Source organism: Podarcis filfolensis (assembly GCF_964270895.1).
Source record: "Podarcis filfolensis genome assembly, chromosome: 15".
Classification (NCBI taxonomy): Eukaryota; Metazoa; Chordata; class Lepidosauria; order Squamata; family Lacertidae; genus Podarcis; species Podarcis filfolensis.
The window spans coordinates 5,038,064-5,065,574 of record NC_139618.1 but is presented as its reverse complement, the minus strand read 5'-3'; the positions used below and the strand labels follow the sequence as shown (position 1 = coordinate 5,065,574).

Genomic DNA, 27,511 nt, shown 5'->3' with positions numbered 1-27,511 from the left:
GAAAATTCTGCAGGTGGCCTTTCAGTGAAGTCTTCATCACCAGGGGAGTGTGGGGGAAATAGCCAGAAAAACGAAAGCCAAGTGCAGAATTGTGTAGTTAAAATAAATGTATTGGGCCCACTGGAGACATATCCCACACCTTTCAAGTGAAGCAATGCTGCAATTTCATGGCAGAGTTGTCACCTGGCCATGTGCAACATCTGGCATATTCCCTCCCCCCCAAGAGATCACATTTCATGGACTTCATGTTACTTCAAATACTACCACAGCAATATGAAAACGCCACATCTGAGACTTAAACCAGCTCACCTTTTATTTGTCAGTTTATACATGTTGGAATACAAAATAAAAACCCATGAAATAACTATGTCCTTCACATGGGCAGGTATTTTGTACCTGCAAATCCTGATTAGGGTTTAGTTTGGCAGCCACACTATAATTTCAGGTGGATTTTTAAGAACTTTGTGTTATTTTTTTTTTTACAGTTAGGGGATTTTTCTGAGTTATATCACCTCAGAGACACATGCGAATCTAGGTCACAAGTAGATGAGGTCCACCTTGCTTATGGTACCTTGCAATCTCATTCCATGATAGACCCTTCCACTGCTCCATCTCCATCACTATGGGGTGGTCCTATGGGTGAAAACCTATTCATAACAGTTCTTCTAGGGATGGGGAAGGAACTTCTGCATGCAAAGCAGATGTTCTTCTACTGAGCTAAAGGCCCTTCCCTGCCTCCAGCTGGACTTAAATGCCTGTTAAAGATGTTGCTTTTGGTTTTCCATATCAATCTCCCTCCAGCCATAGCAAGCTGCCATCTGGCCCAGTACTGTTTTGTTGGACTCCAGGGTCTTGGGCAGAGAGAGGTCCTTCTCATCATCTAATAATTGTTTCTGTTAATTGGAGGTGCTGGGTAATGAACCTGGGACCCTCGGCCTACAAAGCAGATGCTCCATTGTGGAGCTACGCCCCCCAAACATTTTAGAGTGCAAGCCTAAGGGAAAAGGCTGTGTCTATCTTCTGGTATATGAAACACAGTAGATACTGTAGGCAGCCTAGATGGAACTGCCAAGTTGGAAGGGACCCTGAGCATCATCTAGTCTAACCTCCTGCAATGCAGGAATATGCAGCTGTCTCATATGGGGATTGAATCTGCGACCATGGCATTATAAGCATCATGCTCTAACCAGTTGATAATGATAATTATAAATATCTACTCTATTTTTGGAAAGTTGACTGTTTGCTATGCATTTGGACAACTTTTTAGATGTCATAACCACATGGTCCCTGAGATCAAGGAACAGGTTTTTGTCTATATTTTGATATGACTATTTTAAGACAGGATGGTGCACTGAACCTTTTGAAACTGCACTGATCTTAACAACTGATTTCAAACCTGTAGTGATTTTGTGGTTTCTTAAAATCCCTCAGCAATGCTGGCTATGAGAGGCTGCTGGTTATTATTGATGTCCCCATTTCTTTACCAGATTTTTTTTTGTTTAAAGCACTTATTTGTTTAAAGCACTTGTTCCCCTATTAGTTTGCTGCAGAAAAAACAACAGCAGTGAAGAGGCACCTTCTCAGCAAATACTAAGGAGAAAGAGGGAAGCTTTTCGTGCTTTTGGAAAGCTGTGTACTTTGTTTCCAAGATGACCAAGATACTTTTTTTGAAAGGATCAGATGAATACTCATATTTCCCATAGAAGCAAATGCTCTGCTAGATGTGCATGTCTGATTTTTAGAAACCGAAAAACAAACAGCCAAACAACACCAGGCTTGGCAAGCCTAGTAAGACAATGAAATGACATATAAAGAAAACTTTACAATACAAGTGGTATAGCTTGAAAGCAGGGAAGGCGCAGGCTACAGCCAGAAATCTCCAGTACTGCTTTGCAAAACGCCTTGTTACTCGATTCTATAAAACATCACTTCAGCTTTAGCTGAACTGGTGTACAAGATGTTTAGTCCACAGAGAATGCAGGTCACAAATGTTTACAAGACTGCAGATTATAGCTCAGAATCACTTACAGCAAAGTGAGGGAGCTACCGGGTTCAGCTATAAGTGGGATTTTTTTCCTCCAATGTTTTGGGGCACCTCTCTACTTTGTTGGTTGTTGGAGGGTTGGAAGAAGGGCTGTGACTCAATGGCAGAGCACCCACTTTGGATGCAGAAAGTTCCAGGTTCAATTGCCAGCGTCTCCAGGTCAGGACGTGGGGGCAACTCCTGCCCTTGCCACACCCTTCTCATCTCTGATTATGATTCTTGTTCACCTGTTTGTGTCTCTATTAGTTTTGTTTTCTATTAATTGCAATTTTGCAAACAAAACGAAACAAAACTAGATAAAGCCCCAAATATATATGGATCTATACAGGAATAATCTAATTCTACTCACCTGCCCAATGCTTGGTTGAGAGCTCTGAAGGCCTGGATTTCATACCACTGGCTGCCTGGTAGAAGTCCTCTGTCTTTGGAATGTAGGTCATTGTACTTCCTCTTAAGCTCAACCTGGAGAAATTACAATATATTTTAAAATTCCTGCATAAATTTCAAGTAGTACAACTGTTAATTTGCCTTATCAAGTAATTATCAAAACAAGAGAATGGCTTTTTCAGCTGCCAAACTGCTCTATTATTGTGGACAAAATGATAAATAAAACTAATTCAGGTAACCAGCAGATATCTATATATTAATTTTATATTAAGAACTTTCCGAGCTGGAGTCTATACTTAACTTTGTTTATGGATGCAAGTCTAGGAAAACCAGTTACAAAAATATTTTAAAATGCTTCTTATGGTTCTCAGTCTGTTAACATTGTACATGTTGGTAAAATAGTTGATATCACCTTTCTTTTCTTTCACCCCGCTTTTCCCCCTGAGCGCACATGTCTCCTCACTTTGCTATGACTTTGAGGATTCTCAGCAAAGTGGGAAACTGCATAAACCATGCTTTGCCTGTACACCTGAAACACAAATTATGATTTGGATCTAAAAGGCAGTTAGGGCAAAGTATGATTCTAAGACATCCATTACATCCAGTGTGTGGACCTCTGGTAGCCCTGGAAGCAGGACAGGTACTTCCTGTGGATAAGTGGGGGTACAATTCTACCTCTCCTCCCTTGTGAAGCACAGGCTAAAAAAATAGTTAGAACTCCTCCTCACACATCTATCTGCTCAGACACGAGATGGAATTTTTCAGAAAGTGGAATATTGAGTACCCACAAGCCAAGCTCCTTGCCCTCCTTTTCCAAAGGCAGGGGAGGCACTTGGATCAGGATGGAAAAGCCCAGGCCTGCTATTCAAGCTAAACAACAGGTTTAGTTTGAAAAACGAAAGGCATAAAGCTACACAAAGGAAGGTTAATTTCACTGCTCTTTTGTTCTATATTAACCTTTTAAAACTGACAACTGAAAGGACACGCTTCAAGAGATAAAACAGCAGACTTCTAACCACTTCTGACAGGTAACTTTCAACTCGAATTTGGGTAAGGATTCTTTACTTTTTATGTTATTTTATGTGCCTATGCCCTTTTAGAAAAAACAGCCTGTCAAATTTACAAATTCAAACTTTGCAGCCAGAAAATAAATCCAGTTTGATTTCACAGATCTAATATTTGTCTCCGTCACTCAGAATTTATTGATTGGGGGCTGAAGGTTCCCCCTACTGCATTTAAAGTTTGCTGAGCAAGCCTTATATAGAACAGGCCCCAAGTAGTTTTTGCAAACCATTTCCAGTTCCAGACTCTCTCTCTCTCTCCCTCTCCCTCTCTCTCTCTCTCTCTCTCTCTCTCTCTCTCTATATATATATATATATATATATATATATATCCTGCCCCTTCCATTCTGATGATCAGTGCAGCAAGGCTGCCTGAGACCCGAGTTCTCTTCTGCAACCTCACAGAAACATCCAGGAACTAAAGTAGAACTTGTTGGATCAGGCCAAAGGCCTGTGAACTCCAGTGACCCAGAGTGGCCAACCAGGTATCTGTGGGAAGCTCACAAGCAGGACCCGAGTAAAACAGCACTCTCCCTACTTGTGATTTCCAGCAACTGGCATTCAGAGACATACTACCTCCAACAGTGGAGCTGGAGCATAGCCAACAGAGCTAGCAGCCAGTGACAGCCTTTTCCATGAATTCGTCTAATCCTCTTTTAATGTTACTGAAAGGGTCCTATGCAAAAGAACAGTCTAGTAGGCTCTGCCTCACAGGGCAGATCTGGTCTGTGCCTTACATTTCTTTGCACTTAATGCCATGCAAAATTAGCCACCCCATGTTACTTCAGAGCTCTGCCCTTCTTGAGCTAAGCAGGACACGAACCTCTGTAAGTAAATGATGGAAAATAAAAGGCTGCCTTTGGTCAGCAACTAAGTTTCCTGGAAAAGGTAATGTGTGGGAGGGCAGATTTGTCCCTGGGGCTTCTAGTTGCTGACCCCTGGATATAAAAAATGTATAGCTATTTTAAATAACAAGACAGCTTTTTTTGGAGGGGGGTGTAGAGACACAGTGTATCACTGCTTAATAACAGAATAACAGAAAATAAATTCAAACCCTTGTGTCTGCTCATTAAGGGTTAAAGTGTTCCTTGTGAATCACGTAACAGGTAAAAGGTCAGCGCACGTCACTTTAACGCAATCAGAATCCATTTCACTGTATATGTTTGCATTATCAGGCATCACCGTGACGCCCGATTCAACATGACATGCTGCATATGTGGAAAAGCCAGCGTCTCCTGCTAGCAAATATCCTAAATGTGCAAGTAAAGCACAGGCTAGAAGGGATTAGTTAAAATGTCAAAAGACAGCCCTTTACTTCTACCTGTTCATCCTTAAAAATATACTCCTAGCTATCAGGCATGCTTTGCAGACAAAGAGCTCCAGCGAGGAGCAGCAGAAGGCCTGTGGCAAGCCATGTCATCTTGTAGCTGTCAGAGAGATTAGGCTTTGATCTATCTGGGAGGTCACGGTCGCATTCATATTAGCCGGAGTCTAACAGCATTATACCTGTTAACCACTGTTTCCTTAATGCTTAATTAGACAGACCTCCCCTGCAACTGAACATTAACCAAGAATGTTCCCTCCTCTTGCTCTATTTCGTCCCCTTCCCTACCATTTCCACACCAAGCCGAGTTTTCAAGAAAGAAAAGAACAGGCTGTAAACAAAAACTTTTTGCCTTCCAATCTATGAGCAAAGAAATGCTTTGGAATGATTTAAAGGGCCTGGATCGCCTTCCTCAAGTGCCCTTTTTTTTAGTGCTTTCTCCATGCAGAAGGTTAATTACACAATATGGAGAAGATATTTAGAAAGGGGGGGGGGTGAAATACAGGAAGGGATAGAAGAGAGAATCAATTTGGGGAATCAGGAGGGAGGGCACACTTGAAATGGAGGGCTTCACCCCTGTTTTTTAATTCATTTATAAAAATATTTATAGACCACTAAGTCATAAAAAAATCACAGAATAACAATAATGTTGTTGTTAGCCGGCCTGAGCCCGGCTTCGGCTAGGGAGGGCGGGAGATAAATAAAATTATTATTATTATTATTATTATTATTATTATTATTATTATTATTATTAATCCAATTTTCCTACCACCCTTTATCAGAAGATCCCAGGGTGGTGTACAACATTAAAAACACATTACAGAACATATGTTGTAGAGCATACTTGAGATCAGAAAAATTCATGGCGGGTAAGTCCACCAATGGCTCGGCTCTGCTTCCATGGTTAGAGGCAACAGTGCTTCTGAATCCCACTTGCTGGAAACTGCAAGAGGTGAGAGTGCTCTTGTGCTTGGGTCCTACTTGCAGGTTCCCCACAAGTATCTGACAGGCCACTGTGAGAACAGGATACCTTGGTTTGCGAACAGTCTGGTTTGCATACGTTTGGATTACAAACACATCAAACCCAGAAGTGCGTGTCCCGGTTTGCAAACTTTTTTTGGATTACCACCCATTTTTTTGGAGGCTCCATTGGCGAAAGTGCGCTTTGGGTTACAACCTGTTTTGGTTTACAAAGGGACCTCCGGAACGCATTATGGTTGTAAACCAAGGTACCACTGTACTAGACCAAATGGTCCATTGTCCTGATCCAGCAGATCCGTATGTTCTTATAACTTGAAATTCTGCTGCTCCAAGAGAAGCCTGTATGCACAGCATCAAGTCAGAGATGAAGAAGAGGAGGAGGAGGGGGAGGAGCTTGGACTTGATATCCCACCTTTCACTCCCCTTAAGGAGTCTCGAAGCAGCTAATAATCTCCTTTCCCTTCCTCCCCCACAACAAACACTCTGTGAGGTGAGTGAGGCTTCAGAGAAGTGTGACTAGCCCAAGGTCACCCAGCAGCTGCATGCGGAGGAGCAGAGACACGAACCCAGCAGCTGCATGTGGAGGAGTGGGAAAGCGAACCCGGTTCACCAGATTGTGAGTCCACCACTCTTAACCACTACACCACACTGGCTCCAGGTTTGGGAGGCTAGCAGCACAGCTCTTTGGGTGGCCTTGGATGAGCCGTTATCTCTCAGCTTAGCCTATCCCATGAGGTCTGTGCCAGTGCTAAAGGAGGAAAGAATTTGAATCGTGCCTTTTGGGGTGCGGGGAATACTAAATGAGCTAGAAAAATTATGAACAACAATGTTGGGAGGAGGTCACAAACGTTCAGCACAGCTTGCTGGGTGGTCTTCGGCAACCCAGTTCAGCTGAACTGACCTCAAAGGGGTTGGAGATAAGAACACTGCTGCCTTCTATGTTTCAGATGGGAAAGCCTAAATATCTAAATGCCTAAACATCTCAGTCTGTCTATCCACCAACTCCAAGCCAGCAAAAAGGTGCCAGATGAGGCCCTAGACAAATTCCACTCAAAGAATCTTTCCCTTCTTCTTGACTGTGGAAAGCTCTGCAGACGCATCTTCTATTCTATCAGACATTTAAGTTCTATTAAGACGCATGCACACAACAAATAAAGTAACATAAAGCCTTATACTGAGTTATTAGATAGCTGGTCCACATAGCTCAGTACTGTCTACACTGGCTGGCAGTGACTCTCCAGGGTTTCAAGCAGGGGATATTCCCAGCCCTATGTAGATGTGCTGGAGATTGAACCGGGGACTTTATACGTGCAAAGCAGCTGCTCTACCACATCCAAGGGTGACAGGGCAGTAAGGAGGGAGGGAAGCCATGGGGCAATAATCACTGGGCTATCTTGCCTTTGCAAGGAGCTTGCCTGCCTTTTATTCTAGGAGCTGATCAATATTAGACAGGAAGGAAGCAAGGGCATTCTGAATGTAGGAGTCAAGCATGCTTCCAACTTTAACCCCCCCACCCCCACCAAAAAAATGATATCAAAATTTTTTGGAAACATCAGCTTAGTTCAACAAGCAGCTTCGACATAAAGCTGATACGATTCTCAGAGCATGTGACACTGGAAGCTCTAAAGAGATTAAAATATCCTCACATAAACAAAATGTTAAGTTCGGCATGGCACTGCTTTATTCCTGAGTGATAAAGCCTTTTAGAAGCGGGAGTTCAGCCCATTAAATAAATATAAGGGCTAAACCTGTTAAAACGTAGGGATTCAAACCATTAAGAAAACTTTGCCTCAGTAAAAATAAACACATTGTCCACCAGACACTCATGCAGAAAGGTTTTATCTGTAGCCAAAGCAGGAACCTTTCAACCCAAAACAGTTTAAAGCAAAAACCCACACCAGAGCAGGAAGAATTCGCAGAAGAAACATTTTCCATTCAGTATCAGCATACTGTAAACACAGTTATCAGGGCAAACTATCGCAATATAAATTTTACTGACAAATTGCTGCTTTGGGCTTTGTACACTGCATATCCTAAATACAAGGAAAACAGACTGTGTTTGTTTTTTTAAAAAATCTGGTAAATTTTTCACAATTTTCAAGAGAAGCAGCTTTAATCTAATACAGTGTAATATCTTGCTAAAAATTAATGGGGAGTGCTGGTTGGGGGAGAACAAACTAAAACAGGCTTTTACAAACTAAATGAACGGGTGGTTTAGGACAGCCACAAGCAGCCCAATATATTTTGCTCTCTAAGGTGAAGGATAGATGCCCCTCTCCCAGACATGGGCCAGAGCCTGGACCTCACAGCCAGCCTTCCTTCAAATCTGAAGAACCAGTCTGGAAGTGCAGGGAGCACACCAAGAGGGAGGCAATGGAAGGGAAGAAGAACGCCTGTCTTCAAGCAAGAGGGTTGGTCCTTTAAGTTCTATACAAGGGGGTGGAGCCTGAAGGGCTTTCCCAGATGATCTCAGTACATCTCTACTGGGATGTACAGGGTAAGGCAGTCCTTAAAGGACCCTGGTCCTAATAATATGGCTGAACACTAGTACTGGTGGACAAGCTTAGGAACACATGAAGCTGCCTTGTACCAGGTCAGACTTTAGATCTATCTAGCCCAGTATTGTCTCCACTGACTGGCAGTGCCTCTACAAGGTCTCAAGAAGAGAAAGGGTCTCTTCCCACCATCGGAAATGTCAAGGATCAAACTTGGAACTTTCTGCATGTAAAGCATGTGCACTCTAATGCTGAATTAAGGTCTTTCCCCATGAGCTTCCTTGAAATACAGGTTTTCCCACTGCTACTAATCTTTCCTTCCTGTGCCCAAACTAAGGGGAACCTTGGAAATGTACATGCTGAGTGATAGTGAAGCCCCACAGTGTGCATCCAAGATGAGGGATCAAGAGCAACGTGGTGCCCTTCAAATGTTGTTGGGCTACAAGTCCCATCAACTCCAGGCCAGCACGGCCAATGGTCAGGGAGGATGCCAGTTGCACTCCAGCAATATTGTGGGGCCAGATACTGGCTACCACTGCTTTGGGCGATAACCTAAGAACCCTTTGCAATATTGCAAAGTACTGCATGGCAGATGCACTGGGTTCTCCTTAAGAGAGAAGCCCATGTGGAAAAGTTTCCCAGAATGCAGGAAGTTCAAAAGTCACGGCCCTGAGATCCAATGACAACATCATTCAAGAAAGCAGAAGAGCCACGCCCCCTTTTACACCAGTCACAAAGACGGCCATTTCACAGCCATCTTGAACAGAGCAGAGGCAGAAACTTTGTGCCATTGTCATCTAGTATTTGCTACCACAGTCCCAACATTTTCACATTCTGATGTTCGGCGGGAGGGTGGAGAGGGGGGTTGGCTGGCACCCAGTCTTAATGTTTTCAGATTATAATGTTCAACATCTGACAATGGCAGAGAGAGGGAGGGAAAGCGGGAGACACATCCCATTCCTGTACGAAAACGACATGAGAAATAACTGCTTAAGATTTCACATGTCAGAAGAGCTTTGCTTCCACCTGAAATAGCAATGATTATGCTCCTTCACAATGCAGCTTGCCACCTAGTTGTCCCCCCCCCCCCACCCTTGGCCTAGTGACTGCCAAGCAGCCATAAAAGCCAGCTAGTGTGAGAAGTGAAACATCACCCCCCCCCGGTCTTTTTATAAATAAAAATCTTTTCAAGTGGGAGCAGCATTAAACACTGCAGCTTTTAACATCCCCACCACCTTCAAACGGAGGGGTAACATCTGTGAGAATTAAGACTAAATAGTGCATGTATAAAGACTTGGGCGGTCACAAGAGCACACTTCAAAAGATCCAGGCTCCTCGGTGGAGTCACTAAAAGCTAAGATTTGAACATTCAAGTCTCTATTAGTCTTCTGGGGCTAAAATACGAAGGGGAGGCTGCTATCTTGGAACTATTGCAACAGCAAGATGCCGAAGCAGACATAAAAAAAGACCAGTCTCACAAATGAAAGCTAAATGTTTGCATTTAGGTCATAAGGGCCCTTTCACACATACCACGATATCTGTATCACTCTTGCATAAACAAGAGCTGAAGCTGTTCAGCACAAACCCTGGTTAAGGAGGAACCATGTTAACCATGACTGATTGACTGACTTCACTCTGCTTAAGGCAGGCAAGAACAAATCCCATGGTAGAGGCAAGAGGCAAATGGAAGGGGTAGGAAAGACATGATTTTGCAGTCCACTCCTGATCTCTCAACTGAATTTAATATGTACTTTGGGGGTGCTCTTAGCTGCCTTCTCCCATACCTATAATTGCATATTTTAATTTTTTATTCTGAACCACCTTGGAGTATACTTGTAAGAAGGGTGGTATGGTATGCAAGCAACTTAAATAAGTAAATATGAGTCTGCCCATCAATTAAGATATATGAGCCAATCATTTGGATTCCTTCCATCCAGATTTTGTTGAGATACAGCTCCTATCATTCCTGACCATTGACCATGGTGGCTGGGGTTGATGGGAGATGGAATCCAACATCTGGAGAGCACCAAGTTGGCTACCCATGGACTAAAGAGTTCCAGGTTCAAATTCTCAGTCATAAAACTCACTGGGTGATCTTGGACTATTTGGGAATTTGAACCCGGGTCTCTCTAGAGCAGGCACCCCCAAACTCAGCCCTCCAGATGTTTTGGGACTACAACTCCCATCATCCCTAGCTAACAGGACCAGTGGTCAGGGATGATGGGAATTGTAGTCCCATAACATCTGGAGGGCCGAATTTGGGGGTGCCAAACTCTAGAGCATGGGTAACTAATGTGGTGCTCTACAGATGTTGCTAGTTTCCATCTTACATCAGCCACAGCCTGCATGGCCAGAAGCCAGGGATAATGGGGTTTTTAGTCCAGCAACATTTGGAGGGCACCATGTTGGCTGTCCTTACTAGACAATCGCTCCAGCCACTACCCCACATTGGTGCTTTCTCTTTGTGATACACAATACAGCTTGGACTTGGCTCTTTCCCCTTTGCGTCCTTAATCCCAGTGACAAAGAAAAGAGGGGAGGCTTATATAACATTGCAACCAGGGAAACACTTTCTAGTGTTGTCAAACTACGGCACACGGCCTCTCTGAGATCTTGAAGTTCTACGGCTTTGACAAATCATGTAGCACATTCACCCCGGGCCCCATCTACTCATCACAGTTGTGCAGGCTTTGAGAGACTGCGAGCAAGTGACTTGATTAAAATCTAATGCAACGAAAACTCTCCTCTGAAGAGAAAATCCAATCCATTTCCAGTGAAGCAGAAGTGAAGAAAAAATCAAACAGCTTCCCTTGAGGTACAACGCGGCTGCATACGCTCAGTGCCACTGCGTCTAAGGTGAAGTGGTAAGTGTCAGTCATCCTTACAATTCCCCAAGGTGATAGCTTCACTTTTAAAGCCTTCGACATACTTTGACAGTAAAGTAAAAACTTAAAGGTCAGCGCTACTTGCTAAGGACAAGCTAAACACAAGAAAATCACTTTGGAATATTCCCCCCTCCCGCCTCCTGCTTGGATCAGAAAAGTAAACTACTGAAGGTATAAAGGAAAAAGTTTGTCTCTTTGTCAGAAGGTTTCACTGAAGGGTATATTTATGCGAAAGCTTTTCTGAAACTTGTGCCAAGGTACGGAGATTAAATGTCACTCCAGTAGTGGTCTGCCAACCCCAAGCCCTTAATCTGAACTTCAGTGTTACGGGTTTTACTGCCATCTGGCAAAGGCACTTTACAAGGCTGTATAAAACTACAGGTAGCCTCCAGCACCCTTAACTGGCAATTTCCTTTAAAATATTTCTGCACTGTAACTTTGAATGATACAGTGGCATTACTGCGCGATTCCCATTTTGAGAGGGCAGCGTTTCACAGCAATTATAAGGGCAAAATATTTATACAAGGTCATGAAAGATGTTCTTTTACTAGACCTATATCCTGCTTTTCCTCCAGAAACCCTAAGGCAGCACACATGGGTTTCCCATCCACCGCTCCAAATTCATTTTATTCCCCACAACAACCCTGTGAGGTAGGTTAGGCTGAGAGACAGCGACTGGCCCAAAGCCACCAAGACAACTTCATGGCTGTAATGTCAGTCAGTCAGTTTATTGCGTTTTAGCAAACAGCCAATATGCACTTCATTTCAGAGGGCATAATGTCTAGTGCAGATGGGGCTATGACAAAAGAGGTCTTTTCTCTCTGCTAGCTGCAGTAGGGCAGGCACGGGTACATAGGTATTCCTGATGGGTAATCGAAAGTCGTCCTCTGTCAGTGAGAAGCATTAGCCACCTCGATTCAATTGATTCCTCATCAGGGCAGTGAAGAAGCCAGGGTCGTGAACTTGAAAAATATTTCGCCTCATTAACACAATCCTGAAGCACTGAAATGTGTAACTGAATTGATGTACTCCATCATGGTTCACAAATTATGCTGTTAGGTACCTTCCTAAGTTAACATTCGAACCACAGTGGCCTTTACTTCAAGATAGATACAAACACGTATGAATGTGTAAACCACATCACAGCTATATTTTTATCAATTGAAAGGAAGCCAAGAATCTCTAAGTTTATACACACACACAAATAAAAAACCCTCACTTGTTTATTTCTACACCCAGTGCCTCATACGCAACGTTCCTACTGAAAGTGGCTCTTACTGAATTATGGTCTCTTAAGAGTCATCTAGGAAAGGTGGAAGTGAAGAAATCCTCTTTGGGAACACTAGCCTGAGGTCTGTACTTCAGAGCTGCCCATTATCAACATTTCACGGAGACTTTCCTTATTTTTAGGTCCCCGAGGAAAGAGTAGTAAATTACAAGTCAGGCTCACCAAGCCACACTTGGCTCCAAAAATCACATTTTCCTACCTCAACATTGAAGTCCCAGAGGTGGGCAGAGGAAATCTGGTCACAGCCAAAGAAGTCGTTTTTTTGGCTCAGAAATGCATTTTCCTGCTTCTCCAAAGCCCTCCCCACTGAGAGTACCAGAGCTTTGTGCTGGACTCTTAACAGCGCTCTCTTTATTTTTGCTGTAACAGCCAGCTTCTGAAGATTACAGTGATTATTTTTCACTCTCATAATATACAAGCAAGTGCAAAGGCTCCGCTTTTCAAACTCCCTGCTTCTCTTTCATTAAGGACTAATATAGCAACTCTCGAATTCTGCAGCAGAAAATCTCCCTATATCTGGAGCAGGGGGGACAGAGATTGGTTGATTCTCCTCAAATATAACCAAGAGAAGAATGCAAAAGGTGTCACCATTACGAAAATCAATTCATTAAAACAACATTTAAGTTAAACAGCTGACAATTTTAAAAATAATCAAAATGAATAATAAGATCTGACACACATTCAAGTCCTGTGATTTTGCACAAGTCTTAATAGGGTTATTGGTGGGATGTGTAAATATGAGATTCAAGAGTATGTTCTAATTACCTTCCAATCACAAAGTTAAAATGATAAAGGCACATAAAGAGGCTCCCGATACAGTTATTTAAGAGAGAGCTCTGTGGTTTATACCAGGAATTTCTCACCCTGAAACTCACTTACAGATGGTACCTAACACCACGGAAACTAGTGCTGATATGCCCAGGAGCCTCGCCAAAATGATGGAGAGGCTTTACCTCCACAGGCACATACCTCCACATGTGGTGGGAATGTCCCCAAATCCAACTCTTCTGGAACATCAGTCATACAAGAAATATGCAAAATAACTAAGCAAGTATTAGAAGTCACCCCAGAACTGGCCCTACTGAACATCTTCCAAGATAATATTGCCCACTCACATTTTAAAGAGCTCATAACCCACCTATTCTCAGCAGGCAAAAGAATCATAGCCAGACACTGGAGATACCTATCAGGAGTAATCATGAACCAATGGTATCAAATAGTATGGGAAACAGTCTTACTAGAAAAACTAACCAACAAACTGAAACTGACACGGGGACAAGTAGAAGACGCCTTCAGCCCAGTATGGTTCCCCTTTATCACATACATAGCCCAACAAGACAACAACAAGAATCTGCTGACAGCATACAAATCAATCTGGCTAACCTGATCCAAAAATCCACCCCCATACACTCACAAACATAAACAAATCTCACTACAGCCAACCTAAGACAACCAACCACACCCCAGGCCACCCTCAACCTCTCTCACCACCCAGGAAATACAACAAGCAAATTGTAAGAGAACCCATACAAAACCCCACACGAAAGCTTATACCCAGAACAAACTTAGTTGGTCTCTAAGGTGCTACTGAACAATTTTTTAATTTTGTTAAATTTATTTTAAAAGAATAGAAGCATTACCACCCCACCATCCCCCTCCCCCTCTTTTCTTCCCAAACTAATATTGCATTTAACACTAACGTCTGACAACAAATGAAACTGTAGAAAACTTGAAAAAAGAGACAATGCACACGTTTTTGTAAACTAAGAAATCTTTCATCATCATAATAAACAAAGGACCACAGACCAGCTCTTCTGCATGCCAGTGTGTTTTTCTATTACAAAGTGCATCAGCAGATGTGCAGTAATGGTAGATGGCCTCTGGCCGCTTTATGTCAGAGAGTTTCCCCAGTCAAGTCAAGTCCCTCTTCTTCAGAAGTACTTAATCTTCCCCGTTGCTCACCCTCAGCCCCAGTCTCAGGAAAGACTTCAATTACTTCAGTTGCAAGTGGCAGGAATTCAATAGAGAGAGCATTGCTTTCACTCTAGACACAAGAAAAGGCTGCTGGCTTACACTGCTATGTTGACATGGCCCCAAAGACAGCTGGCAGATGAATGCTCAAAACACCTTTGCAGCCAAGGGCCAAGCTGACCAGGGGCGAAACTCAGCACAGAATGCCAGAGGGAGTGGGGAATAAATGTGGTGCTCCTCAATAACACCTACTGGATGAAGTTAAGAGAGATCTTGATGGTTTTCTTCTTCTTCTGGGGACAAACCACCATAATTGGTTTTGTGAATTGACTTGCTGATGTAAGGCTATCATCGCATGCCCCTCCCAGCACTCAGATCACAAAGGGGGTCAACCTGACCCAAATTGCAATACTTCTTCCTGGAGATGTCTCAAGGTGTCCTGAGATTTCTCACTGTATATACATATTGCCATTCCTTTTTTTAAAAAAAAATTATTCCTTTTTAGGTAAACAGAACTACACAAGCAACAAAGAACACACAACATATTGGTCATCACAACCTCCTACAAGAATAGAAGTTAATGTCCCAAATGTCTGTATTGGCTCAGTTCAATAAATCATTCCAGAAGCTCAAATGAGAGTGTGGTAGTGATCTTCCATTGTCTTCTGTTTCCACTTAGTTATATATTATCATTCTTAATACAATTCAGGTTTTGTGCAAACTTTGGTCAAAACTGAGCAATGTTTCCAAATGAAGTGGCTTTTTTTTTTTTGCCAAACCTTGTTTAGCAATACCTAACTTTACACAATCTAGGGGAAACGGCAACATTTCTAGCATGTATAACCACCCTGGTAATAGCTCTTGCCGCCTAACTTAAGATATTTAATTTATTTAGCAAAATTTGTAAATGACTTAACTTTGATTAAATGGGTTGACAAATACAGTGGTACCTCGTGTTACGGACGGGATCCATTCCAGAGGCCCGTCCGTAATGTGATAAGCCCGCAACTCAAAGCGCCACATCTGCGCAGGCACACGGTGCGATTTGGCACTTCTGCGCATGCGCAAAACGTGATTTAGCGCTTCTGAGCATGCATGAGCGCTGAATCCCGGAAGTAACCCATTTCAGTATTTCCGGGTTGCCGCGGAACGCAAGACGAAAACACGCAACCTGAAGTGGACGCAACATGAGGTATGACTAACAAAATATACATTACAATTGTCAATAAAGAGCAACATTAAAAACAAGCTGATAAACCCCTAAAATGAACAGAATCAATATAAACGTATACACTCTAGGGAAAAATTACAGATTAAAATACATGTCTGGATAGGGCCAATATGGTAGCAATGAAATTCCTCTGTCTGGTTATGACTTCAGGCCACTGTGGTGTAGTGGTTAAGAATCTTGGAAGAGGACCCCACTCAGTCATTAAGCTTATTTAGTGAGCTTGGGTGAGCCACTATCTTGTCGCTTAACCTACCTCACAAGGTTGTTGTGAACATAAAATGGAAAGGAGGAAGAACCTGAGCTTAGAGAAAAGTGGGAAATAAATGCAACAGCAGCAGCAGCAGCAGCAATAATAATAGTAATAATAATAATACTAGCAACTAGGCAAGCATGTCACTGGACCCAATAATAGCAAACAGCTAGGTAAGCACATAATAATAATAATAATAATAATAATAATAATAATAATAATAATTTATTTCTACCCCGCCCATCTGGCTGGGTTTCCCCAGCCACTCTGGGCGGCTTCCAACAGAAGGTTAAAAATACATTAAAACACCAGTCATTACAAACTTCCCTAAACAGGGCTGCCTTCAGACGTCTTCTAAATGTCATATAGTTGTTTATTTCTTTGACATCTGATGGGAGGGCGTTCTTAAAGGTTTTCTTTTGTTAGTACTTGTCAGAAAGCTGAGCAAGAAGCCTCCTGAATCTGAGCGTGGAACTTATTATAGCAAAGAAAGGGGTGTGCGACATCAATCACCATGAAAAGCACGCAATAAATTGGAAGCCTCTGTACTGAATGGTCTAGAGCTACAATTCCCAACACCCTTGACCTTTGGCCTCACTGGCTGGGGCTGATGGTAGAGGAGTCCAACAATATATGGATGCCACAAGTGCCCTCACCCTTGAGCCAGGCCTTTATTTATTTTTTGCAGGCCTTCAAGCAACAAGCACTTTGTTACAGCTAGCAGGTGACAGCAGAGCTCTAACAGCAGGACACATTCAGATGAAGGTCAACCAAGATTCTAAACCAAATGAGTACATAAAAACACAATCTTTTGGAAAGAGGCCAAGTGTGCAGTTATACACAGGTGGGTAATAAAATACTAAAACTGGACATGACGCCACTTACGTGATTTTGACAGTGTCAAGTTTCCTACCTGAAGGTCCTTCACGTTTGGAAACGGAATTCCTATGGTTACAACAGCACGGGCATTGTCATCAGAGAAATCCAACCCTTCACTGACTTTGCCTCTGCAGACAGCAATAAGAAGTGCCCCATCTTAAATGAGAATGATAAAGAACTTAAGTTATGGATCATATCACTCATAATTTTGGCTAAGCGATGGAAAATGAGCGAGGTCCCAGACAAAGAGGATTGGCAACGTAAGATATTAGAATATGCAGAATTTGTTTAACACATGGAGTAAGAAAGCAACAAGAACATATATTTAAAGAAGAGTGGAAAACATTTATTGAATAGATGGAAAATAATTGTACACAACTGAAAATGCTGGCAGCATTAAGATAAATTCAACAGTGCAATTAATAATAATAAATTTTATTTATTTATTTATTTATTTATTTATTTATTTATTTATACATACATACATACATACATACATACATACATACATACCCTGCCCATCAGGCTGGGTTTCCCCAGCCACTCTGGGCGGCTAATTAATGTTTGAATGGTGTAAAAATGGAAAACTGACTTGAATGGTCATAGTAAAATATGCAGGAATGGAAGATGTGTAAAATGAACCATGGAAATAAAAGTAGGGAAGTCACTGGATATCAATGAGTTTCAAAATGTTTATTTTGAATCGTGAAAAACTGAAATTATATGAAAAGGCGTAATTTAGGCTAAGTGACTTGTACTTGGGAAGACTACTTCCTGCTGTTCCCCTGTACACCTGATGAAGTTGGCTCTTGCCAATGAAAGCAAGTGCCGCAATGTGGACACCATCAGTCTTCTTCCTCGTTATCCATTTATTTGTCAGAATTCTTACCCACTTTTAACCATAAGACCCCAGGTTGTGGTGGGTTAAGGCAATGTAAAAATACAGTATTTAAATAAATTAAAATAATTGGATGGGTCCTACAACCCTATATCTCTCAGGTGTCAAGGGCCAGGTTAAAAACCGGTTCTCCAGCATATAGCAAAAGCCAGACAGCAAGCTGACCCAGGGCATCATCGCCTTTGTGCACAGGCAAGGATCAACAGCACCCTATACATGTTAAGTCTTTGGGCTACTGCAGAACACTCTCTCTCGCTATAAGAGTTTATGCCTAAGCGAGGATTTAGTGAGAATCCATCAACCTCGGAGTATTTCCAATACCTTTCTTGGCCAATTCATGTATTTTTTCATCACTTACATGAAATGTGCACAATGTCCTGAATTATTTTTCAACAAATATTATTGTTGTTGTTGTTGTTGTAATAGTTTCTTTTCAAATTTCTACTTTATCCCTGATGAACAGTGCTGCTGTTCAAAGTTCTTTGTGACCTGGTACATTTAATGAAAAAAGAGCTTTTGAACCTACTAACTGGCTTTTTGTCATTTCCTGCGGTAACACTGGCCCAACCTTTCGGCTCCTCTTCTCTCCCAATACACAGCAACAAAGGCAGACCTACACATAGCAAAGAACACAAGGCTGCTGCTGAAAACAGAAGCCATGGGTCTAGTTTCTGCCACCTGCCATATAGCATGCAGCACAACTTACCTGTGTCCCTTGACCTTACTACATTATGAAATTACCGCCTGCGGAGGCAGACAATGTTATCGAGAAAGGACAAAGAAACCCACAACATTGTGAGGTCAGGAGACAGGGTAATTTGCACGAGATGTTGAGATGGTGGAACTTGACACAGGGCTGGCAGCTTTAGCGGCAGCTGGTCGTGCACCCTACAGTCTTGCTCCAGCCTCAGCAGACAAGTTTTCAAGCTTCTACATTTTTGACTTGGGCCACTTACCTTTTCCTTCTTTAAATTTTATGGCATCGTAGTATACTTGCAGCAGCTCGTCAAAGTCAGCTTTGTTGCCTCCTTTAGGTTCCACGATGACTGTCTTAATCAGTTCAAGCTTTTCCCATAAGCCAGTGTGCAGCCAGCGATCTTTCAGTTTATCTAACATCTGAACAGATGACCCCAAAAATGAAAGTATAAGAACTATGCCTACCATATATGCACATGGGTAAAATACGATGTACACAGAAAAGAACTATAAATTCATTTCATATACGTTTCTTTCTGTCTCTCTCTCTTGCAAACTGGTTTAAGCAGCCCACTGAAAGAAAATGAAACTTAACAGCTTTGGGATTTTGAAACAGCAGAGTTCTCTAAGCAGAAAGTATGTATGGACACACAGTCATATGGCACAATTATCATCGCAAAGACATACAGAAGTTACCGGGGGCAGGGAGAATCAATCATTTTTTAAAAAATAGGCAAGACTTCACATATTTGTAACAATGACGTCTCTTTTAATATGTATTCTATTTTATATTTATATTTTTCACTGCTTATTTTATTTCTATTTGGAAAAATTGGTCAATAGATTATTAATTTCTGACTCTGTATGTATTTCAATGTATATCCTATATTTGTAATAATTTCAAAGTATATTTCATACTTTACATAAAGCACTTAAGAGGTTTTTATGATAAAGAGGGATATACAATCTGTCAAATAAACAAAACAAACTGAAAATATATTCCCATTTTTCACCACCCTGTAAAGGGACTTCTGATGTCCTTGCAGTACAGCTCCTGGGTTGTTCCAGGTCTGGCCTGAGGTGGTGAGACAACCTGGATATTTATTCAGAAAATATTCCACAAAGGGGAGGGGGTTGGTATCCAATTTTATCATTTAAACAATCGCATCAGTTACATTAGGCTGAAAGATAGGAGAGTTCCCTGACTTTGGTTCCCCCACTTCCCCATATCCTAGCTCAGCATCATTCCCCCATGGCACTTATAACAGGTGGGACTTATGGAAGTTGCAGTCCAAAACACCTGGAAGGCACCAGGCTGGCAAAGGCTGGTCTCCACTGACTGGCAGTGAGATTCAGACAGGGATCTCTCCTCCCTGGAGTTGCCAAGGATGGAACCTGGAGCCTTTTGTATACAAAGCATGTGCTGTCCAGTATGTGGGACAGCAAGCATCCATAAAGAAGACCCGTGTTTTATTTGTTCTATTATCTATTCCTGCTTGGGCCCATCAAAATATCTAAACTGTACAAACAGTAAATACAATTGTCTTCTGTCGCTACTGAGTGGCAGTTATTTTGCATGCACACCAATATACTCGTCCACACATACACAAATCTGTTGAATTACAATAGCTATTATGCTCACTCTATTCATTCTTGAGCCGTGCCTGACTTCTTGCCCTGTAGTTTCACTCACTTCTTCTAAGAGTTTTGCCTCAAGCAGTGCAAAACTGCTCCCTGTGGAATCTGCAGGAATTCCCAGAGCAGACACCCGCAGCATCCCTTATCTCTTAACCTTATTTCCTATCCAGCAACCTCAGGCTGAACTCTCGAGAACCCTTTAAGTGCCAAAGTTCACTTGGACCTAACAGCCTGGTTCAGCAAATCTAGGCAGGACCCACAGCTATCCATGAACACATGTTCCCTTTAATGCTTATTAAAGAAGAAGTAAAGGGGTCATACGCCTTGCACTCTGAAGTGGCAAGTGGAATGAAAGGGGGAAGGATGTGTGTAAAACATTTGTATTCAAAATGAAGATGTCCAAAGAGGGCAAGATAAAAACAGTAATATTGAATTTCAAAAACTTGAACGCAGAAGTAACAGAGAACTAATAACCAGCCCATTTGCTCCTTTTACCACCTCCCTGCTCTTTTCTAGAATGAACCTGCTTGCCTTCACAAGCCCCAGATGAAGTCAGTCACTCCCGTCAGGCCAGCAAGTGTGACTGTGGGGCCCACATTTTAATCCTGCACCAATATGGTAACTCCCATGTGGCGCTCATTGCAGCTGCTGGTGGCACCAGGTGCATTTATCTGGGAGACAGTGGCAGTGAGCTGTTATCCAGCAACCCTTCTCTCTCTCTATAAAAGCAATACATTCAAATTGTATTGGCTTCTTATTTAAATTACTTAACCTGGTTTAAAAATGCCCATACAGTGGTACCTCGGGTTAAGTACTTAATTCGTTCTGGAGGTCCGTACTTAACCTGAAACTGTTCTTAACCTGAAGCACCACTTTAGCTAATGGGGCCTCCTGCTGTCGCTGCGCCGCTGGAGCACAATTTCTGTTCTTATCCTGAAGCAAAGTTCTTAACCTGAAGCCCTATTTCTGGCTTAGTGGAGTGTGTAACTTGAAGCGTATGTAACCTGAGGTACCACTGTATCGTTGTAACCCTGGGATCTTATGGGGAAAGGCAAGTAGGGAATCTTATAATAAATAAATAAAACAAATTTAACACAAGACCACACAGGGCATAAAACAGATGTCGACTTATTCAACGTGGAGTGGTAATTAAAATTCATACCCAACAGACACGTTTTAAACTAAGGCATTTGGCAGAGTACTATAGTGTGGAAGCCACCACAAAAGACGTGTTGCCCCCCGTGCTCACCAACTATATCTCAGGTGGTGGGACACGAAGCACTGAATCTCTAAGAGCCAAGTGTTGCCCCCTGAGCTTCTTGTTAGGTGTAGAGGATACCAAGGCTGCCATGCTCTGTACATTTGCCTCTTGACCACAGAGGGACTCAACTCTGAGCAGACTTGCATTGCAATGGGCTGTGAATTAGTTAAGCTGATTGCTTGGATTAACTTATGGTTGTATCAAAAGTAATACTCAGAGGGAACCCATTGAAATTAATGACCACAACTAACTTAGGTTCATTAATTTCCATGTGTCTACTCTGAGTAGAACTTGGGTTGCCTACAATCCCTAGCCAGGAAAGAATGATGGTTTGAGGGGAAAGTCTACTTGAAGGGGGGGGCATGTCAAAAGAGACAAACAGCTTGACTGATGTAAGAGTATAGGGCAAACACAGCCATGTTACTTGTTTGAAACCTACCTACTTCTGACGCACTCAGACATTCGCCTGCTGAATGAGCAGGTTCTTTGCCTTTTAAAATGGAAGTCATAGATTCCTGTTCACTGTTGGCAAAACCAGCACTAGAAAAGCTTTGCCTTGAGGGAAAAACCCTAAAAAATCTTGAAAAGCCATTATTATTTCCCAGTTTGCGGATGACTGAGAAATGCAATGAGCATCTTTCACTTTTCACCCCCTAGAGGGTCTGCAATCAAAGCCACTTCTGGCCCCTCCATAGCTTTGGACTTCTAAGCGACGGCTGCCTCTCAAACATAGAGCCTGCACCTGCTGCACGAACATACCCAGGCAAACATTTCAGGCAACATAAAAAAAAAATCCTCTACACAAGGCTATGTATTGTAACTGACAAACATTCTTTTGTTTGCTACTTTGTTATGTAATTTTGTGTTTTCATACTGTAAACTGTTCTGTGATCCTCAGATGAAGGCTGTTACAGAAATGTAAGAAATAATGATGATGATGATGATGATGATAATAATAATAATAATAATAATACCAACAACAACAGACATGAATTGGGAAGGAGGGTGTGGCACTAAAGTGAAGATATCCATAGAGTGGGCTAAACTCATCAGTGTGCTGCCAGATCACTAGCAAAGTCTACTGGGAAAAGCCTAGCGCAGAGTTCCCCTACTGAGAGCCCACTGGGTTTTGCTAAACTACAGCTCCCATTAGTCCTGCCCAATTTATACTCCATTTATATGCTCAGAACAGGGATTGCAAGCCCTTTTGGACCCATTTGCAAACTAGAGATATTGTCGTAGGCACCGCATATGCACACACCCCACAACCAAGCACAGGTCACAATCTATTCTATTTGCTACAAGAGAATGTCTCTTTCAGTGGGCAAAGGAGACCCCATGAGCACTAGGGATGACCTCCGTGGGCACAACCTTCAGCTTAGAATAGTCAACAACAACATCAGCAACAGCAGCAACAACACTTTTTGACTCCTAAGGTTCATACTGCAGGTTATTCCTATTTATTTTATATTCTGCCCCTCCTCCCAGGGGTGGCAAACACACAAGTGGCAAAACAATAAAAACATCTAAAAACAATTCAAATACAGCTCCAGATTTGTACTTTTAAAAGCTTGTTGAAAGAAAAAAGATATTCAGCAGTCTGTCCATTATTTAACAGAAGGGGATTCCAAGGGGCTGGTGCCACAACACTAAAAGCCTGATTCAATGTGTGGAATAGACCTCCTGATGAAGAGAGTATCTGCAGGAGGCCCTCTCATCTGGAGAACATAGTGATACAGTTGCTTAACTGTTGCTGGATCTTCATGCCCCACAATTCCTGGTAGCAGGAAGTTTCGTGTGAAAAACGTTTGGTATCTCCTGCCCCTTTCATTCTTTCTTTTTTTTAAACTTGTGTGTGTGTGTGTGTGTGTGGAACTTACAAGGCAGCTGGGCATTGCTTCAAAGTATAACACTGGGGCGACCTCAGGCCCCCGCCATCTTGATATGCCCAGCAGCACTTTATATATTTATGCAAATCTGTGTCACGAGCCTCTGCCCTGAGCCCTTTAAGTACACCTGGCCATTTGCCTAGGTTTTATTTTGAACCAACAAGATGTGCACTTTTGCATATACAGAGAACACAATGCGACAATTGAAAGGACCCTACATAGGGCCTTACACTCTTGCTATGACAGAGAGTGCTACTGAAATGCCGCTAATAAATAAAACTAAATAAAATATATTGCTCTCATGCCTCGCAGGAACTCCTACCTTAAGAGAAGAGTTAGCCAGAAGAAACAATAGCACTTTGGTGCTGAGAAAAGCAGAGAGTGAGTCGTGCTTAAGAATAGAAGCCATAGAAAGAAGCCATTAACGTTCACAGATAGTCACTTTTCCACCCAGGGGAATAATAGTTTTCACAACGTGAGGCAGTATAAATATATATATATGTTTTATTAAACTGTTTGGAAATGGATTCTTTGCCCAGAGAAGATTGCTGGGAAGGCTTCGGAGGAGGCGGGGTGTAGGGAAGAGTTTGCCTACATTCAACAGATGCTGATGAGTTTTTGAGAGAAGTGTTTCTATAATTTGAAGGAAGTGGTACACCCTATTACTTTGGGTCAGTTCAAGTATGTCACATTTTCATCTCCAACTTGTGCAATTGAGCAACACGTATGTTTGCTACACTCACAAGTGATGGTATCTCTGTGGGCTAGTGGAAATGTAAAACCCCAAAGACCAAGAAAATGTTGTAGGGTCACACTTTGGGAGCAGTTCAGATATAATGCTAAACCATGGTCAAGAACTCCCTACCTCAGAGCGCACCACGGCAGTTTAAACTATAGCTTACTGAAACAAACAAGGATCAAAAACCACAGTTTGATCTTGGACATTTCAGTAAACCATAGTTTAAACTAAACACCGTTTTCCTGCGTTTGGAATGTATAAAAACCCATGATTAAAGGAGGAAGCCAATATTTTCAAACTCCCTCCTGGAGGAGCAGAGGGGATGTGGAAATGCTTGAATCCAAACAGACTCATTCACTTAGTGCTAAACTACAGCTCACTCATATCTGAACCAGAATTGTATCTCCCTGTGGCTAAGGCGAACCAGGATTCCCGTTTTAATACAGAAACATCTCCTAACTAATGTCAATCCTTGTTTTCAAAACTCTCATCAAGCTGGGAACGTAAGTAGCATTAGACGCAGATGAAACCTGTCCCAAAATTCCCATAAACTGAGAAGTTTCTCTGCAGAAGAGGAGGGACTGTGTTTTCCCATGGCTGGCTCATTATGTTCTGCACCAGCCCAGAGCAGTTATAATGTTACATGTGAACCGACCTTTAAAAAAAGGCATCGGCATGTCAGTTACCGTAACTTCTTGAGCCACTTGTAAATTTTATCTTTGCAGCGAGGCAGCTCCCTTTCATATTTTTGGCAATTTTGTCAATCTCTGCCCTGCCCTGAAGAGCTGTTGTCTCATATTCTTCACCAGCATCTCCTGGTTTTTCAGATGGCATTTCTCCCTCTCACCAGACCTCAAGCAGAACAAGGCCAGGCAGTATAATATATGTTTTGCCCTAGGGCCTGTTTAGCATAATTTCCAGCTTCTTAAAAAGAAAATAAGCCGAAAACTGAGAAGTTCCAGCACTTCTCAGCTGCTGATCTTGCTTCCTTGGGGCATCATTTACTTCTACACCTTTTGGCATTCTGCACAGAAGTAGAACAACCACAGTTAAGAGAAGGATTTACATTGGTCATCTTGCAAGTTAAACTAACAATACTGGTACTTTCAAAGATGTCTTCCAATTTAGTTTATTACCTATTTATTTAATAAATTTATACACAATATATAGAAATCTCTAAGTACTTTGGAAAAAAAAAAGTAAAATCACAAAGCTAAATATACAAAAACATGCAGAATGCATGCAGCATACAGCGAAAAACCACAATCAAAATTGTGAAACAACTTACTGAGCAGTGAAATTAAAAAATTAAAAATTGAGAAATGCCTGAATAAATAAAGTTTTCAATTAGTATCTAGAACACATCTATAGAGGCCTCTTGTACAGTGATGTTCTAAAGGACTGGAGCCACTGCAGAAAAAACATGCTTCCACATTGTCACTTTTGTAATTAAAATACACACACTTCTGTAAGAAAAATAAGTATGTGGCGAATTCTTTCTTACTGAAATTAGTAGGGCTCATGAGTGTTTAACTTTTGCAGGATCGTGTCCATTATTTTATATAGCTCTAGCGATATAATAGGCAATATGATAGAATATGCAAAGAAGCAAGACTGGCCTGGCTTTATCATTTGTTTTGGGGGGTGTTTTTTTCTGCTGCCTAAGTTTTATTAAGATTTTGCCCATCCCATCCATTTTTGCCTTTACGTATGCTGAAATGTATATTTTTAGCCCCCGCTACTTTTGTGATTGTGGTTTGAATTAAACTATGATAATGTTGTATCTTAAATTGTTGTAACCTGTACTTGGACCTTAGGGCAAAGAGCAGGTAATAATTAACAACATAAAATAACACATTCAGTTGCTAATACTATCAGTATGCCAGTTTCTCATAGTGGTGTTCCTGTATCTGTTGCTTCTGGTTGGCCAGAAGGCTTTTGACAGTGTCTGCTGGTAATGCAGGGGACATCACTCAGCCCAGAGATGTCTCTGCATGTCTTACCCTGATCCAAAGGTGTGGCTCTTTCTAAGACACATACATAGCTGGTGAAGGCACACTTCAAATGGAGACAGCCCAGGTGGTTGCTTAGTCTGCATTCATGGACTGGCCGGCCATGAGGGCAAATGGGGGGCATCCCTTGCTAAATTGAGGTGTGCTCAAAGTCCCAGTGCTACCAGTTGCTAAAAGTCCATTCTATAAAAATGCAACCTGAGGCTGACGAGAGCTGGAGTTCAACAGCATTCGGAGGGCACCACAATAGCTACCCCTGGTGAAGTCAATATGAAGACTAGGTGGAACCAGTGATCTGACTCGCTATAAGACAGATGTCCTAAAGCTGAAAAACAGCTAGGGCAGACACAGGCACACCCAGCAGTCATTCTGTTACCAAGACAGCACTGAAATCATTACTGAAATCATGAAGGTTGAAGCTACTCCAGCATAATTTAGCAAAAAGTGAAGCAAGACGACAGTAGAACAGCTATTAAACTTCTCCAGAATAACAACAATAAGAGAATCACAGTATTGGCACCATCTTCAGTGCAAAAAGTCAGAGGCACTCAAGGGACTAACATTGATCTAAAAGCTCCCCACAACGTGCACACACATACGCACCCCGCCCGTCATCCAGAGCTCTTCATGTCGTTGCTACCAGAATTTTCTTTTTGAATAAGCACTGCTTCAAAATTAAAGTGTGTCTCCAGTGGGCTGGAAATGCGTTTGAAGGGTCAAACAGAAGTTCTACACACAGTCAGCATAAAACTTCGGGAACGGAATAAAAAAAGAGACACAAAACCAGTGAAATGGTAAGATGGCTTAGGAGGACCTGTGTTTGGGTGGACGATGTGGGGAAGGTCAAAAGAGACCAGAGGGGGCAACTGCTGTCATGAAACGTTTGAGGCAGGAAGCACTTTCCAGCTTCACAATCACGCAAAGTGGCACCATCATCGCTATTTATTTATTTAATGTTGCCAAATTTGCTAAGATGCCCAATAGTAAATACACTATGAGCATTGTACAAAAGGAGAAAAATATTAAAGGGGGGGGAGACCTCAAAAATCTAAGAACAATTATTATTATTATTATTAAATGTATATACTGCCCTTCTTCTGAGGATCACAGAGTGGTTTACAGTATAATACAAAAGCAGATTTAACCATGAAAAATGGAACTAAAACTGTAACAAGTAGTAATGACAGCTTTAAAAGGCAGTAGAATTAAAAAGCTTGGAAAAAAACAAAAAAGGGGGCGGCTTGGCACTGAAAAGACATTAAAATAGGTCTGGGGGAGGACACTGCATAATTGAGGAGCCTCTAAGATCCTTTGTCTTGTAACCATCCACTGTTATCTCCGCTGGTTGGGGCACTTTGACCCACTTTTTGTTTAAGTCTTCACTAAAAAGATTTATGCAGGCTGGCAATGCCACCCTTAACAGAGTCAGAGGGGTTCTTTTCACATTTATACACCCGCCGCCATCCACTATAGAAAATTCACTTGAACAAACAAGACATGTCATGGGACTTTTCAACTCTGCTGTATGACCCTAAATATTTGAAATGTTTTAAGCCAAAACAGTTTAAAAAGAGAATTAAAT

The 27,511-nt window shown here is 42.0% G+C and overlaps 1 protein-coding gene across 16 annotated transcripts in view; it reads right to left on the bottom strand.

The window, feature by feature from the left end:
- Positions 1–27,511, bottom strand: part of BRIP1 (BRCA1 interacting DNA helicase 1) — a 215,458-nt gene that overhangs the window by 117,258 nt on the left and 70,689 nt on the right. For all 16 annotated transcript variants that reach the window (XR_014541888.1, XR_014541889.1, XR_014541890.1 and 13 more), the window contains exons 15-17: positions 18,651–18,810; positions 16,831–16,952; positions 2,394–2,506 (exon numbers count right to left, since the gene is read on the bottom strand). Coding sequence is in view for 6 of the 16 variants with exons in the window: in XM_083587447.1 (XP_083443573.1) it covers positions 2,394–2,506; positions 16,831–16,952; positions 18,651–18,810 (395 nt within the window). In the remaining 10 variants the exon portion in view is untranslated. The remainder of the gene's footprint in view (positions 1–2,393; positions 2,507–16,830; positions 16,953–18,650; positions 18,811–27,511) is intronic.